The 14,662-nt window shown below is 41.5% G+C and overlaps 1 protein-coding gene across 2 annotated transcripts; it reads right to left on the bottom strand.

Annotated features, from left to right (window-relative positions):
* Window positions 1-205: 205 nt before the first annotated feature.
* LOC113150299 (poly [ADP-ribose] polymerase tankyrase-1-like) lies at window positions 206-13,090 on the bottom strand. 2 transcript variants are annotated; one of them, XM_026342742.1, is made up of 28 exons: window positions 12,403-13,089; window positions 11,726-11,950; window positions 11,302-11,397; window positions 10,961-10,997; window positions 10,552-10,627; window positions 9,196-9,216; window positions 7,277-7,371; window positions 7,126-7,192; window positions 6,679-6,865; window positions 6,470-6,591; window positions 6,115-6,206; window positions 5,926-6,004; window positions 5,649-5,820; window positions 5,386-5,465; window positions 5,074-5,219; window positions 4,765-4,930; window positions 4,459-4,678; window positions 4,197-4,306; window positions 3,860-4,048; window positions 3,377-3,632; window positions 3,187-3,269; window positions 2,945-3,065; window positions 2,721-2,818; window positions 2,535-2,609; window positions 2,237-2,342; window positions 1,883-2,069; window positions 1,580-1,736; window positions 206-1,467 (listed from the first exon to the last, which is right to left on the bottom strand). In XM_026342742.1, exons 1-28 carry the CDS (start codon window positions 12,851-12,853, stop codon window positions 1,381-1,383), a joined length of 3,801 nt encoding a protein of 1,266 aa, XP_026198527.1. In that variant the 5' UTR covers window positions 12,854-13,089; the 3' UTR covers window positions 206-1,380. The 2 variants fall into 2 exon arrangements, with proteins under 2 accessions (XP_026198527.1, XP_026198528.1); XM_026342743.1 differs by lacking the exon at window positions 9,196-9,216 and having other exon boundaries at window positions 1,333-1,467; window positions 12,403-13,090.
* Between the last annotated feature and the right edge of the window lie 1,572 nt (window positions 13,091-14,662).

Below are 14,662 nucleotides of genomic sequence, written 5' to 3'. Positions count from 1 at the left end.
AGATGTGATGTGAGTACCAACAATAGACTGTTTATAAATATACTGTACATATGGTCTATGATACCCTCACCCACTAGAAGCTGCAGCTCCTGTTCATGTTCAGTGCTGGTTTAATCCAGTTAATACCTTCTCCATGTTAGGTGAAGACAGAAATTTAAGGTTTCTACATCTTGACATAGCTTTTAAATAAACACTAAACACCAAAAGCTGTTAACGGGACATTTATTAAAAAAAAAAAAAAAATCTTGGGAGAATCAAGAGGGCATGAAGGGAAAAATTCAGATTTACATTTGAACTCAAACATACTGTTAAACAGCAACAGTTATACACAACAATTTACACAACCTGTACAAATATTTTTTTCCCGCAAATTTGCAATTTAAATTCATAATAACTTAAATAGGTTTCTATGTAAAAGTGCAAATCTGTATGCGTGGGATGTCTGAGTAAGACCATGGTGACAGAAAGGGTGCTTTGTTGAGTTCACTGGCTACTGGGTGTTAACTTGTAAGGCATCACAAGCACATTTCAACATATACTGACTACTGTTTAAAGCAAAGTCATATATAATGCTTTTAATATACAAGAACCACACTTAATAATTAAGATGCCTTACACTGCACTTAGGCTACTGAGCACATCTCCTCTCATAAAGATCACAATCGCAATGATAACAAAACAGTCAACTTCTGGGATTTAACAGAGCCCTTTCTCAGTCGAGCGTGTCCAAACCCTGAATAAAACCACTATAAACATTTCAGTTCAGTGTATGTAGTGTTTTTGGGGTTAAAGTTCACAAAGTAAGAATTACAGCATGGCAACAACTCACTGTTACCTGTTTGGTAGTGTTACAGGTTAGCATTAAAATCACAGTTACCAGAGGCCATTCTGCACAGGATGACTCCAGATACAGTAGGGCAGTAGTCCACAGGTTTCAGGCTTTGACAGCGAGACTGTATGTATGTATGTGTGTGTGTGTGTGCATAGGTGAGGGGTCAGTGATTCTCCAAAGTCACAAGGCATGAGTCAACAAAGACTGGAAAACTGTTAATGCTTATTCTTCAAAATCTCTACAAGCATCCTCCTGATTGGTGAGGAGGGGAGAGGAGGAAATAACTAACCCACGCACGCTATTGGGCTTCACATGCTTCTGTAATAACATGCAGCCGATGCAAAAGGAAATAAAATAAAATAAAATCATCACTACGATTAGGAGAGTATTATACAGCATATCTGCTCATGAAGCACGGGTCACCATGGGTTCTACTGGACAGGAAACTGGAAATGTGTTTGGTAAATAAAAGGTTTTCAGGCATTTGCAATACAAAGGAGGAAAAAAAGACGAGCATCGAGTCCTTGTGTTTGTGTGACTTAGAGCAACTACGACTTCTGCTCTGCTCCTGCAGCAGACTGTGCTGCGCTCTCTGGTTTAAGGATCTGGTAGGTGATGAGGTACTCTGGGTAGGCCTGGAGGTAAAGCAAGACATTAGCAACATTAGCAACAACATTACACGCCAGGAGTTGAATGTGTATTTTCTTATGGTAAATAGGCTTTTCAGTGGCTGGTGTCTGCATTTACCTGCTCTCCTCTGTAGATGACATACTCAGCGTAGGCGAGGCCATTAACGCTGGGCCGACCAATTACAGAATGATGCCCAGGTGGGGCGTGGGCCATCTTCATGGCACTGAACTGTAGGAAGGACTTGCCCAGTGTCACTCGGCAGAACAGCATTTGCCTGAAAGGTCAGACACAATATTGCATATAAAGCCTTTACTTTTAAAACAATTAAAAACATCTTTCGCATATTTATCTTTTGTTGGGAGTTCATTTAAAAGTGAAGTTAACTCCTGATAGTGCATACGCATGTCAAGTCAAAGTTACCTGTGGCACAAATAACAGGATCTGTCTTTGTGCGTCGGGCAGCCAGTGCCTCCACCGATGCCGTAGACATACTGATTGCTTTTTGAGGAGTTTTCTGCAAAGTAGATCCCTGCTCCAAACATTCCACCTATGTAGGCGTGGCGTTCATCAAAGCCTTTGTGGATGATGGCATTGATGAATGGAGAACCTGAAGGCGGTTGAGACGAGAGAAGAATGACTTTACATACAGAAAAAATGTTTTACACAATTCAAAGACCCAAGCTTAACAAACACATAAATGTAGTAGTAGTTTTTGAAGAAATAAACACAAAGGCACATAAAGCAAACAGCTGGTGTGATAGTGGGTGTGGTTACCGTGAAACAACATCCGCTCATTGTGGTGGTTGTGGTTCTCATCTGCGATCTCCTTCTGCCGATGGGTGTAACGTTCCCTCAGCTTCTTGTTTACCACCTTCTGAATCTGTGAGACACAACATGACACATAATAAACAAGATGCTGTGCGTTTGCTTTACACCAAGAGTTAAATGTTGATTCCTACATATTAGCTCACAGTATTGTAAGTGGTCTAATGCCACACTAATAATCCCATTGAAAACTGAGTCCTGTGGATTGTTGAAACAAAACAAGTACAGACAGATTCCTCATTCAGACCTTAATGATATTGTATCTGCTGAACACACCACCAGCGTTGCCCCCATCTCTGTGCTCTCTGATGGTGCTCTGCATCTGAGGAACACAAAGACCAAATATACCACAATTTTATAACCAGGCAAACTATTAATGATCAGTTCTGTTCATTATAATACAACACAAACAGAGACAGTGAAGGCATCTCACCTCTTCCTCCACAGACTGGTACTCTTTGTCGTCTGGGGCAAGGTCTATCAGTATGGTGCCCTGGTTGGCACAGTGGAATGTCAGGTAGGGGTTGGCACCTGAAACGTAAGCAATAATCAAAATCAGAAGCTCCAGTGTGTAAGTGTATGAAAATGTCTTGACTTTGGTGACTTAATGGTAACTGTAATGCAAAGAAAAAAAAAATTTCCAAGATGCTTCCTCACCTTGCTGTCCACCCAGCATCCTCTCAACACCTTTGATAAGCTTGTGTCTGTGGCCGTAGGCGTTAATGCCAATCTCCTTTAGCTCCTCATGACCCATGTCAGCCAGCACATCCAGGGTGATCTAGAAAAACAAAGCAGTACAGCAGATTGAGAAGGTTACACCAACTAGTTTGCCAAACATGCAGTAGTACTGTGAAAATGGTAACAGCTCTGTAATGAGCCGTATTTTTGAGATGGCTGACCTGCTCCCTCTCAAAGATGTCCCTCAGGTGCTCCAGGCCCAAGCTCTTCAGGAACTGACTTATGTTCATGTCCAACATTGCCACTATAAAATAAATAAATAACATAACAGCACTCAATAACCCATAATTCCACATTTCAAACAGAGTTTTTATTTTTCTGTATTTAACATAATAAATTCAACAAACTTACTTTCCCCTTCCTTACGCTCAGCACCTGTGGCTCCATCTGCCACTCCGGAGGTCCCGGCGGCAACGGCGACAGCAGCAGCAGCCAGCTCGGTGAGTGGCCCAGCCAGGTTGTCTATGCTGCTTGCAGCCGACAGACATGATGGCGTGGAAGCAGGGGAGATGACTGAGGCGCTGACCACTGTAGCCTGGGGCTTAAAGCAGCTGGGCAGGGCATCTGGTGGCATGGCGTCCATCAGCAGGGCTCGGATATCATCAGCCTACACAGAAAGTAAAGAAAAGCCAGTTAAAACTTTTTAAAAAGTTAAAGAGCCTGTATTAATTCCATTAAGTTTATTTCTTGTACAGTTTCAGTTTTGTGTCCTCAATAAACAAGAATACAGAAACACTCGGTAACAAGAGAACTACTAATCACATACTTTTGAATGTTTTAACTTATCTAGAGAAAAAAAAAAAGAGTTAACATATGTTTGACAGAAGCTGTTACCGTGGCCAAGTCCAAAGCAGTCTGCCCCTCTTGGTTCTTCATGGTGGGATCAGCACCGTGAGCCAGCAACAGAGCACAGAGCTGTGTACGACCCTTCTGAGCTGCTTCGTGGAGGGGGGTGAAAGCCCATTTGTCTGTAGCATTCACACACGTATTGTACTTGATCAGCAGGGCTGCAATGTCCACATGCTGTGAGAAAAAGAGGCAAGAGACAAAATAATAATCCCACTTAAAAAAATGTAGCTTCAAATTCACAATTTTGACATCCTTGCAGCTAGTGTGAATGAAACCTCACAGGATCTGTAGGTATTAAGTAATGTGTTTGCATGAGACTGACCCCATAAGAAGCAGCATTATGAAGAGGGATAAGGCCTCCTTTGTCCTGAGCATTGACATCAGCTCCATGCTCCAGCAGATACTCTGCCACTTCAAGGTTGTTGTAGCCAGCTAAGGAGGAGCATGAAAATAACGTCATTTCCTGCTTTAGACAAAGCATCAAAACTCTGAAAAACTCTGAATGTATATGCACATCAGGACAGAATCAAGGTTTTTCCATTACATAGAAGACAAACCAGGAACATGTCAAACCAGCTGATTACCTGCGAGGTGCAGTGGTGTAGAGTTGCGTCCCTGTGTGTCTCTGCAGTTGATATTTTCTGGGGAGCAGAGTTTCTGGACTCGGGCCAGGCAGCCCTTCTTGGCAGCATCCAGCAGGGCAGCATCACCCCTCAGCAGGTCCTGGATGTCTGTGTCTCCATCTTTAACCATGTCCAGCGGCATGTTGCCATCACGGTTCTTCTTTGATGGATCCGCCCCATGCTGAACAAACAAGTTTTAAGTTTCTCAGTGCACAAATTATATCTGTATGACGGCTTTCATGATAGAAGACAATAATGGAGCCTCACTTTGAGCAGGAGTTTGCAGATCTCATATTTGCCTTTGGCTGCAGCCTCGTGAAGTGGGGTGAACTTCCACAGATCAGCCACATTGACTGAAGCTCCATGTCTGACGAGCAGCTCAGCCACTTCATAATGCCCATAGGAACATGCGTTGTGGAGAGGAACTAGACCACTGGAGGAGGAAAAGAAAAGTAAAAATCTTCATACCAGGAAGGAGGTGTTGTGTACCTACAATGCTGGACTTTTATTAGAATAAAAAATATACAATATTTTTGATTAAGGTACAATTTGTGAGACAGTAGTGAAAGAGCTCACCCTTTGTCTTTGGCATGGACATCAGCACCGTGATGTAACAGGTATTCGACAACAGCCACTCGATTGTAACCAGCTGCAAAGTGGAGAGGAGTGGAGTGGCGGCCCTCAAGGTCACGGCAGTTCACATTCTGGGGGGTACAAAGTTGCTGCCATAGAGAAGCGATAAGATAATTAGCAACTCAAAATGCTCAAAAGATAAAATTAAAGATGATGAAAATGTGGACTTTGCAGTAGTTTTAACCACTGCTACAAATCAACCAAACAAAAGCAACCTGCAAACTGTAGCAACACCACCAGTGGAGCTGGACTTACTTGCACTGTGTCCAGATCCCCTGCTTTGGCTGCCTCCAGAAATCTGTAGTCTACGTCTGAATTACGAGTGGGAACATTTTCTGGAAAAAAATAAAAATCAATTCAAATGCCCTCTGGACACACATTTATAAAAAGACACGGTAATTAATCAATCAATCCTGGCACAGTTTTTTCTGTTTAATGTCTTAATTGTCATTCCATTATACTAAAGTTTTACAAACTGTATAATGCATGCATTAGTACTGCTTCAAAGTTATTATTACCATTGAGAATCTGCTGTACAGCCTCGTTGCCCATCTGGGCAGCAGTGAAACCTTGCAGAGACACAATGGACGGGTCGGCCCCATAGCTTAGCAAGAGTTTGCAGGTCTGTATGTGACCAGCCAGCGCAGCCCTGTGAAGAGCTGTCTGTCCTAGTGTGTCTGCAGCGTTTACCTGGAGTTCAGAAGAGGTCAGGTTTCAGAAATGTGTGCCAACACTCCTGCAAAATTATCTTTTCTAATGGTACAATTCACAAAACAAAACAAAAGAACAGCAAACCTTTGCTCCATGTTTTTGCAGCACTTCCAGGACATCGTTGTGAGCTCTCTCCGCAGCAACATGCAAAGGAGTCATAAAGCTGCAAGACAACATACAGCTACCATTATAAATGATACGCTTGTTTGCCACTATTTCAGTTTTAGATTTTCTAGATTTAACTCAGTGTTAAATGTCAATGTTGGGACTTACTCTTTGTTCTTCTCATTGATGTTGGCACCCTTACGCAGCAGCAACTCAGTCACCTGTTTCCTCTTGGGGTGGGGTGAAGCCACAGCACAGTGCTGAAATAGATCAACATGAGTGCATGTCAAATCCCTGTATAACCAACAAATGTCCGTAGTGAATTCCTAATGCACAAAACTAACTAGTTCTATCATCAACTGTTAATTTGAATTAATCTGGAGATTCATATTCACATTTTTACATAAGGGAATCGTTTGGCATCCACACAGAGTGTAATCCGTGACCAGGCTAAGTGCTGTGCCACTACTGTTTGAGTGTTGCTTTATATTTCCACAGTGCAATAAAAAGACTTGGTTCTGACCAGAGCTGTCTCATTGGTCTGAGGATGTTTAAAGCTGATGATCTCCAGTGCCAGAGTCTTCTTCACTTTGGCCATGTCTGCCTCCCGAGCTGCCTGCAGTAGTGAGTGACCTTTGAACTCATCTATATGGAAGAGAGAGAAGTAAATGAAAAATGACGCAATCATTGTGTGCATCTACATCCGTTTCTGCTTTGTCAGAGAGAACTTACAGGTGAGCCTTTCTTTAAGCTCTGGGGTGGGGGCCATGTCCACAGCGCTCTTGCTGTGACAATTAAGCAGGGTGGGGTCAGCTCCGTGGCTCAGCAGCAAGGAACAGACCTCCACCCGGTTCTTTGATGCTGCCTCGTGAAGAGGAGTAAACTGCCACAAGTCCATGGCATTCACACAGGCCCCATGCTGTAGAAAGAGCAGAGCAGCAGAGCACAGACTAAATGAAGGGCAAGTACTATCTAAAGTAGTTTTGACACCATGGAGCGGATTATATCTCTTGAGTCACAAGGGGAAAATTTGACATTAGAAAGCAGTTTACACTGATTGATATGCTCGGACATGTTCGATAAAGTTCCTAACGCAGGCAGATTTGACTATGTTGTACTTAGTAATTCTGAAAGTGCAAGGTCATCAAGTTCAGAATAGAAACTTTTGACAAGTCTTACTTTAAGCAGGAGCTCCGTGACCTCAAAGTGACCATAGGAGCAGGCATTGTGAAGAGGAACCAGGCCGCTGAAAGGGCAAAAAAACTATGTTAATATCAAGAGAAATGGCAGATTTCTGTACTAAGTTCTTCATATGTCGATGTTGTCTCACCCTTTGTCTTTTGCGTGAACATCAGCTCCATGCTGGAGAAGTAGCTGAACAATGCGGACCCGGTTGTAACCAGCAGCCAGATGCAGGGGTGTTGACTGCAAGAGAAAACAGCTTGTTAGAGCACTTACACATCACTGGCTGATTTAGTGTGTGCCGTCTTCGATGGCCACAGGAGCAAGCAGCTGATTAGGGCTGGAAGCAAGGTGCTACGGCAGGCTATGCTCGGTGAGTTGCAGATGAGTGGTGGATGTGATGATGCAAGGTCAATGGAGTTTGTGGGCAAGTCCAGCAACAAAGTCATCTGCTGTTCAATTTATGTTTGGTGACACCAAGCAACTTCAACCTCATTACTCAAAACCTCAACTTCCATTTGGCAGATCATAAAATAAAAATATTCTTCTAAGTGTTAGAGTTTTGTTAATAAATAAAGTTTTATATAGCGAGTCAGCAAGAAAGAATCCACTGTGGCAACTGTTAGAGCAAATGGATGGGTAGGAATTACAGTTGGGATACGATAACATGCGCAATTTGTAAGACGCTAAGCGTTAAGTACTTGGTGATTTAGAATGTATTAACATGTAGGCAGCAAGCTAAATATAAAATATAATCATGCAAATCTTAAAGTCCTATCAAACCCCAACTGTAATAAGATGCAAAGAAGCTACAAGAAGCAGGCCGAGTGTTTGAGAAAGCATGCCTGCAAGCCATTAGAAGATCAAATCAAATGACTTCGTTTCAGCAAAGAAAAATAAACATCATTCTAAACCAGAAGATGGGCAACCCTGGTCGCCAAGTGCGTCTGCCCTGCTTATTTGTCCTACCCCACAAAAGACAAAATGAATGTGTATCTTTCAGCTTTTGATTGACTGAACACACATAATCCAGGTAATCAGCCATGGGAAGGACAAAGATAGATGGAAAACGAGTAGGGCAGTGGCACTCAAGGGCCAGTGTTAACAACTCCTGGTCTAAACGAAGCTGCAAATCTGAAGTCAGTTGTACCTTATTAAAAAAAATAAAGTTGAGGTGAAGCTTACAATCAAAAGAAGCAGCATTGTTCATATCAACTTCCATACTGTGATATTAATGTAAAACCCAGGAAGCCAACTGTTAGATCTTAAGCCACAGTGATACAATCATATGGACAAGATTGGGAGTCATCATTCAGCGTGGGGTGACACAAGCAATCAAAAGTCATTACCATGGAGGGTAGCATAGAACTAGGATGAAATATAGTACATTCATGAAGGCATACCAATTAATCCAACAAAGAATGTGAAGTAGACACAAATTTCACAAACACGTATTCACGTTTCTGCTTGACAAAATGCAAAGGGACAGGCCTTTAGGCATGCATGACTGATTGTCATCATCAAGGAAAGAAAAAAAAAAAGTAATGAATCAATGAATAAATTAAATGCCAAATCAGACACTGACTGAGTAGCGAGTGATTGGAAGTTGGAGTAGTGTGAGTGAGTGTGCAGAGGAGAAGACAGACACTGAAGAAAGCAGGCAGTGGACATGTTGAGCTCGTCTCCGAATCCAAAAAGATGAGTTGTCACCATGACACCAACCCAACACAGTCACTCACTCACATGCCACACATGCGCTCAAACACACACACACACACACACACACGTGCTCAAACACACACACACACGCTCAAACACACACACACGCGCGCGCTCAAACACACACACACGCGCGCTCAAACACACACACACAGAGAGAGAGAGAGAGGAGCATCAGGGTAGGATACATGAGTGACCCGTACACCTAGGTCCATGATGTGCAATTAACGAGTGACAGCCAGCTTATTGGTCAAATAAAAACAATGGATTAAAGAGGAATAAAACGAACAAACAAAAAAAGATCACAAAAGTGCATCAATCAAGTGGCCGTTATCAAGGTCAACTTACCAGCATTTTTTGGGATGTTGACTGATCGACAAATGTTGCCAGAGTCACACAGAAAACAAAATGAAACAAAAATTACAAAATGCAACATGGTTTTGTCCCTTCTCATTGAAACACAAGCACTAGTTATAAAATCACTGCTTGGGCTGTAAAATACACTTTGATAGTAAATGTGAGACCAGGCCAGAGAGGGTAGATAGCTGGAGGAGACTTCTCCTCCTGCTGTTGAAGAAAATGTGATTAGCAAAGAAATTAGCTAATGTTGTTAAACAGTATGATTGTTGTGAGTCATTTACAAAAGTGTCTACAGTAAAAAACAAAAAACAACCAAAATATAATCAAAGAGAATATGTATATATCTAAAAATGTAAGCAATAAATGCAATAAAAAGGCAAAAAAAACAAACAAACAAAAAACCAAAACACAAAAACAGTAGGAGTGAGTAGGTCAGTGGGAATGAACTGCAAAATCTGACCTAAATTAGCAAAGCTGAAGTCAGAAAACAAACATGTTCTATAAACGTTTGCGTCTTCCATGAAGACAATGATCCATCTAGGCTACTCGCCCACCAAAAGAAAAGTTCCCATAACATGGTCTAAGTTCAGAGGAAATGCTAGAAATAAACTATGCAGAACAAATAGACGGTCGTGTTTTCTGAACTGAGTGAAAGCTTTTGTACCTAAATAGATTTCAAGAACATAAATAGCTGCGCTCCTGCATCTGGCAAGGAAAAGTGATTATAGGGAAGAAGAGGCAACAGACTTCTTACTTTAACAACAGAAAAGCAAGAACTAGCATCTATTGACTTAACTAAATAGATGAATGTTTTTTAATCATAAAAAAATAAAAATATATAAACTAACAACTAGAAAACTTGATGATGAACCTCCATACACACACACACACACACACACTTTTGTATAGAGTCAGTGTGAGGACACTCATTGACATAATGCATTTCCTAGCCCCCCAGTGTAGAATTAGCCATGCTAATCTACTCTGTTTCAATTTTTAATTTATCATGTGTACTGCCTTAGGTTAACCCTAAAACCCGCTCTTTAAACCCCCTTCCCGTTGTGAGGACCAGCTAAAATGTTAAAGATGTTGTGACTGAAGCAAATAGATTTCAAAGCTAGGCTAAGAGTTCAAATGCAAAATAAAAACAAGTAATCCAGTGACATCCTCTTTATAACTGCACCACACAAACTAATCAGGCTGTATGCTTTAATCCTTTACTCACACGTTCTCTGTACTCTTTATAATGCAAGTATAACCATTTTGCAACCCAGCACAACATTTTATAACAAAGATTTTGACAGGTATTTCTCTGGTGTGATGTGGTACTAGTAGTACATTTACCTTGCGGCCGTCGCTGGCGTGACAGTTGACATTTAACGGAGTTAGAAGCGCCATGAGCTTTTCTTCATTTCCACTCCTGTAATTACACGTTTAAGAAGACTGATGTGACTGAAGTATCCCCATCAAACACCCAGTAAATTCCATCATCTAAATGTTGTCACACAGACTTTCACAGATGTTAGTGCTACATTTTCGTGTGTTTACTGTTAACTGTGATAAAGTCTAGTCATTAGCATAATTTGCAACTGTGCTAACTGTTTGCCATCATCCCTTACCACTTCCTGTTATAGCAAATATCACTAAGAATGTGCCATCTTACAGTAAAGCCTACTTTAAACCTAAAGGGCAGAACAAACATACTGTGACTCAACAGAAGGTACCTGTAATGACCATTTAGACAGACACTCACCTGGCTGCTTCCAGTAGTTCATCCTTCTTGTATTCACCTGTATGAAAATAAATATTTAGATTAGAGCTAGGCATGCAAAACATTTTCCATAAATGTTAGCCTGTGATGTAGCTTGCAAATGGGTATTTATTACATGGATGCACTTTGTGGTTCATAGAAATCATTTCATGTCAAAGCACTATAGACTTGCATAGCACAAGTGTCAAAGTCTGTATTACTGGAATAAATTTAACAATTCATTTTATGTGCATCTGCAAACTATTATTATTTTAAACATATATCACTTTGTGTTAACTGTCTAAAATGAGAATATGAGAGTTTAGTAGCTAAGAGGGACTGACCAGTGAGAACAGCTTTGGCTGAAGGATCAGCTAGATCCAGAGCAGATTTGCCATCAGTGTTGCGAATGTTTGGATCGGCTCCGTGTTGCAGTAACACTGAGTGACAAAGGTACAGGGGAAGAAAGGATTTTAGTGTGGTCCTCACATTCACGCACCCTTTTGATGTCACCCAGCACACTGATCACACTTCAAACAGATCCTTCGGTTAGACAGATGTTGGTAGACAAAACAAAGCTGACCGCTATAAGAAAGGAGCCTTCTTGGTGTGCAGTAAATAAAATTCCATCACAAGCACGTGTTGTTTGAGTTTTGGGAGGAAGCGTTTTCCTGCACCTAAGTTAAATTGCAAGTAATCACACATAAAACCAGAAAAAATCATTACAGTTTTTGCCTGTGCTTAAACATAATGGACAGGGATCCTCACCAATGCACACATCGATCTTTCCTTTGATGGCAGCCTCGTGTAGTGGAGTGTAGTTCCAGTTATCTCTGGCGTTAGGGTCTGCTCCCTGGCACAAGAGGAGGCTGACAACTTCTGCATGGCCGAAAGAGCAGGCATTGTGCAGGGGGATAAGTCCTCCATCATCCCTGGCGTGAACATTTGCTCCTGTCTGCAGGAGATGCTCCACCACATCTTTTCTGCCAAAACCTGAGGGAAGAATAAAGGTGCTTAGCTTAAACTTAATATTAGGCTCAGGATCTGCAATACACTACCTGGGCTAACTAATGTAATATAAATACAGGGCTCAGAAAAATGTGCTAATGTTCGCTCAACATAAAGCTTACTATACGATATTACAACTACATCAGGGGTTGTTTAGTGTTTGCTCGATCCATGAAGTTAACGACGTGTTGCGTACGAGAAATGTCTTTTATAACCAAAAGACCGTCAAAATAGCTCGTTAGCAGTAATATGCTATTAATTCAGATGTGACAAATTGTTTTCTTTACAGTCATCTAAAGACGCATGCCAGAAAATCTGTCTAGCAGCAAACACGTCGACCAAAACACAAAATGAGCTAGCTAGCCGTCACTGTATGCTAGCTGAAGGTCCGAAACGTAATGCTACTGTATCATTAAGTTAGCTTAGCTCCTCGTTACCCGCAGCGAAATGCAGGGGAGTTGATTTGCGACCAGCCATGTCCTTCGCGTTTACATTCACCGAATCGACAAGTCTCTTCACTCTGGACACGTCTCCGTTTCGACAGGCCTCGAACAACTCCCTGAACGCCCCGCCGATGCCGCTGCTGCCGTCACTGGGACTGGTAGCTCCGGAGCCGGGGCTGGAGACGCTGCTGCTGCCGCCGCCCGAGGTTGTCGTGGTGGAGCTCGCACTGCTCGCTAAGACCGGGGCTGGAAGATCCGGGGAGGCCACCGCCATGTCGATCCCTCCGCTGCATTCCCTCTCGCTCTCCGGTGGTCCGACGGCCGAAGTCAGCAGAGCCATCGGCGGAGAGGCCGGGGGAGCGCCCGAAATGGAGCCGTTTCTTGGCGGAGACTGTAGGGTCGTTTGCTGTTGTTGCTGCTGCGACGAGCGACGAGACACCGCCATTACAGCAGCTCTCAGGCAACAATAAAAGCTGCTCCTCCTTTCCGGTGAAAGTGGCCGCGTTTCCTGTCAGCTGTTTACTCTCAGTAGGAGCCGATTTTAATGTATTTACGAAGAGATGCACAGATCAGACATTCAAGTACATGACACAGATTTTCTGATCATAATGTGCTTTGTTATTTTTCACCTTTTTGGTTCATGACTGCAACGTCTGAGTCTTCTGGCAGTAATCAACGTGAACTTTGTCTTCCTGGTACCTTGTGCACACAAATAACCATGTAAACAAAAAATAATGCTGATCAGCCACATGTTGGCACTATAATAAGCTTTAAAATAACCCTTAAAAACAAACCATAGAAATGGTCTCCTCTAAAGGACGTTTTTAAAGTCTCACTCAGAAATCCAACTCAGTTCTTTGTTTAGAAAGAAGAAAATGTCCTGATCAACCATCAGGTAAACAATCTTTATTTTCAACACATATCATAAAAAATTACAATATCAATGAGTAATCTCCAACTAAAATGATTAGTACTGTGGTCAGTCAAATGATCTGGCAGACATGTACCACCAGTATTTGGTGGTAAATGCCATCCAGAAGGTGAAGTAACTTAAAATGGAAAATATTTTGGAGCAAATGATTTACCATCAGACATCTGAGAAGGATGGCCAAAGAAATGAAACGTGTCAATACATCACAGGCCAAAGAGCCTGCAAGCCTCCAAAGACAATGACAGGCTCCTCATACTAATTACCTGAAAACAGCCATAATACAGTGGATAATGTCTTAATTGTCTGCTAATTATATGTCATACACATGGAGTACCATTTTATTAAAAAAAAAAAAACAAAACATCTTGACTTATGATTTGACTGAGACAACTAAGAAAAAGATAAGCTCCTGAAAGCTAAGTAATCAAGTATAATATAGTAGGATAGAAATGGAAAAGGATGGAACGTAAAAAAAATAAAAAAGACCATTATGACATTAAAGACTACCTGATGTCTAGTTTTTCCTCTCCACTGTGGCATAAAGCTTGCTCAAATGGGATTGTTGGGTTTTCTGTATAATTATTCCCTGTAAGGTCTTAAACCTTGCACTGTAAAGTGCCTCGAGATAACTTCTGTTGTGAATCGGCGCTATACAAATAAAACTGAATTGAATCAAATTCTAAAATTAGAACATTGTAAAGATTCATTACAGTTTTTAGACTGACTAACTGCCTCATCTTTCAGTATATCACAGTTGTGGTGATACATACGTTTCCAGTGAAATTAAAAGATCAGATCATTCCTGTACCTGGCATGGATGGACTGGGATGTACAACTGCTCTGAAATTGTTTGGAAGGCCTCAGTCCCACTTAGACTTCTTTCCTATGAATCACACCGAGTTTTTAAATAAGTATGTAATCAAAATAATCAATGTCTTAGACCCCATCCCGACTACACTGCTCAAAGATGTTTGAGCATGTCGGATCAATCCATCTTAAGGATATGTACCACTGGTTTTTAAAAAGTAGTTGCAAAGCAAATATGTGACCACTTATAAAAATGTGTAGTAAGTTTGAGTACATCATAGTACATAAACTACACTGGTGAAAGTAACAATTTTCTTTTAGCTCCAGACAATAGACTTTCTTGTTAGATCTAGGTGCTTCATTTGACACTATAAATCACATTTTGTTACACACGCTGGAACATGTCATTGGGTCTAATTTGTTTGTTAACAATGCACATTTCCATCATGTTAATTTTTGGAGTTCCACAGGGTTCTGTGCTTGGACCAACTCTTCACTTTATACATGTTCCCAGTG

The sequence above is a fragment of the Anabas testudineus genome, chromosome 9 (assembly GCF_900324465.2).
Source record: "Anabas testudineus chromosome 9, fAnaTes1.2, whole genome shotgun sequence".
NCBI classification, from domain to species: domain Eukaryota; kingdom Metazoa; phylum Chordata; class Actinopteri; order Anabantiformes; family Anabantidae; genus Anabas; species Anabas testudineus.
The sequence above is the reverse complement of the archived record's forward strand: the minus strand, read 5'-3'. Positions and strand labels throughout refer to the sequence as shown.

Bases quoted from the DNA above. Each gene is read 5' to 3' on its own strand.
- LOC113150299 (XM_026342742.1), bottom strand. From the start codon at position 12,853: ATGGCGGTGTCTCGTCGCTCGTCGCAGCAGCAACAACAGCAAACGACC. The intron at 10,628-10,960 runs GTGAGTGTCTGT...GTGTAATTACAG, and splicing joins GAACTACTGGAAGCAGCCAG to GAGTGGAAATGAAGAAAAGC. The intron at 6,592-6,678 runs GTAAGTTCTCTC...TCTTCCATATAG, and splicing joins GCTTAAAGAAAGGCTCACCT to ATGAGTTCAAAGGTCACTCA.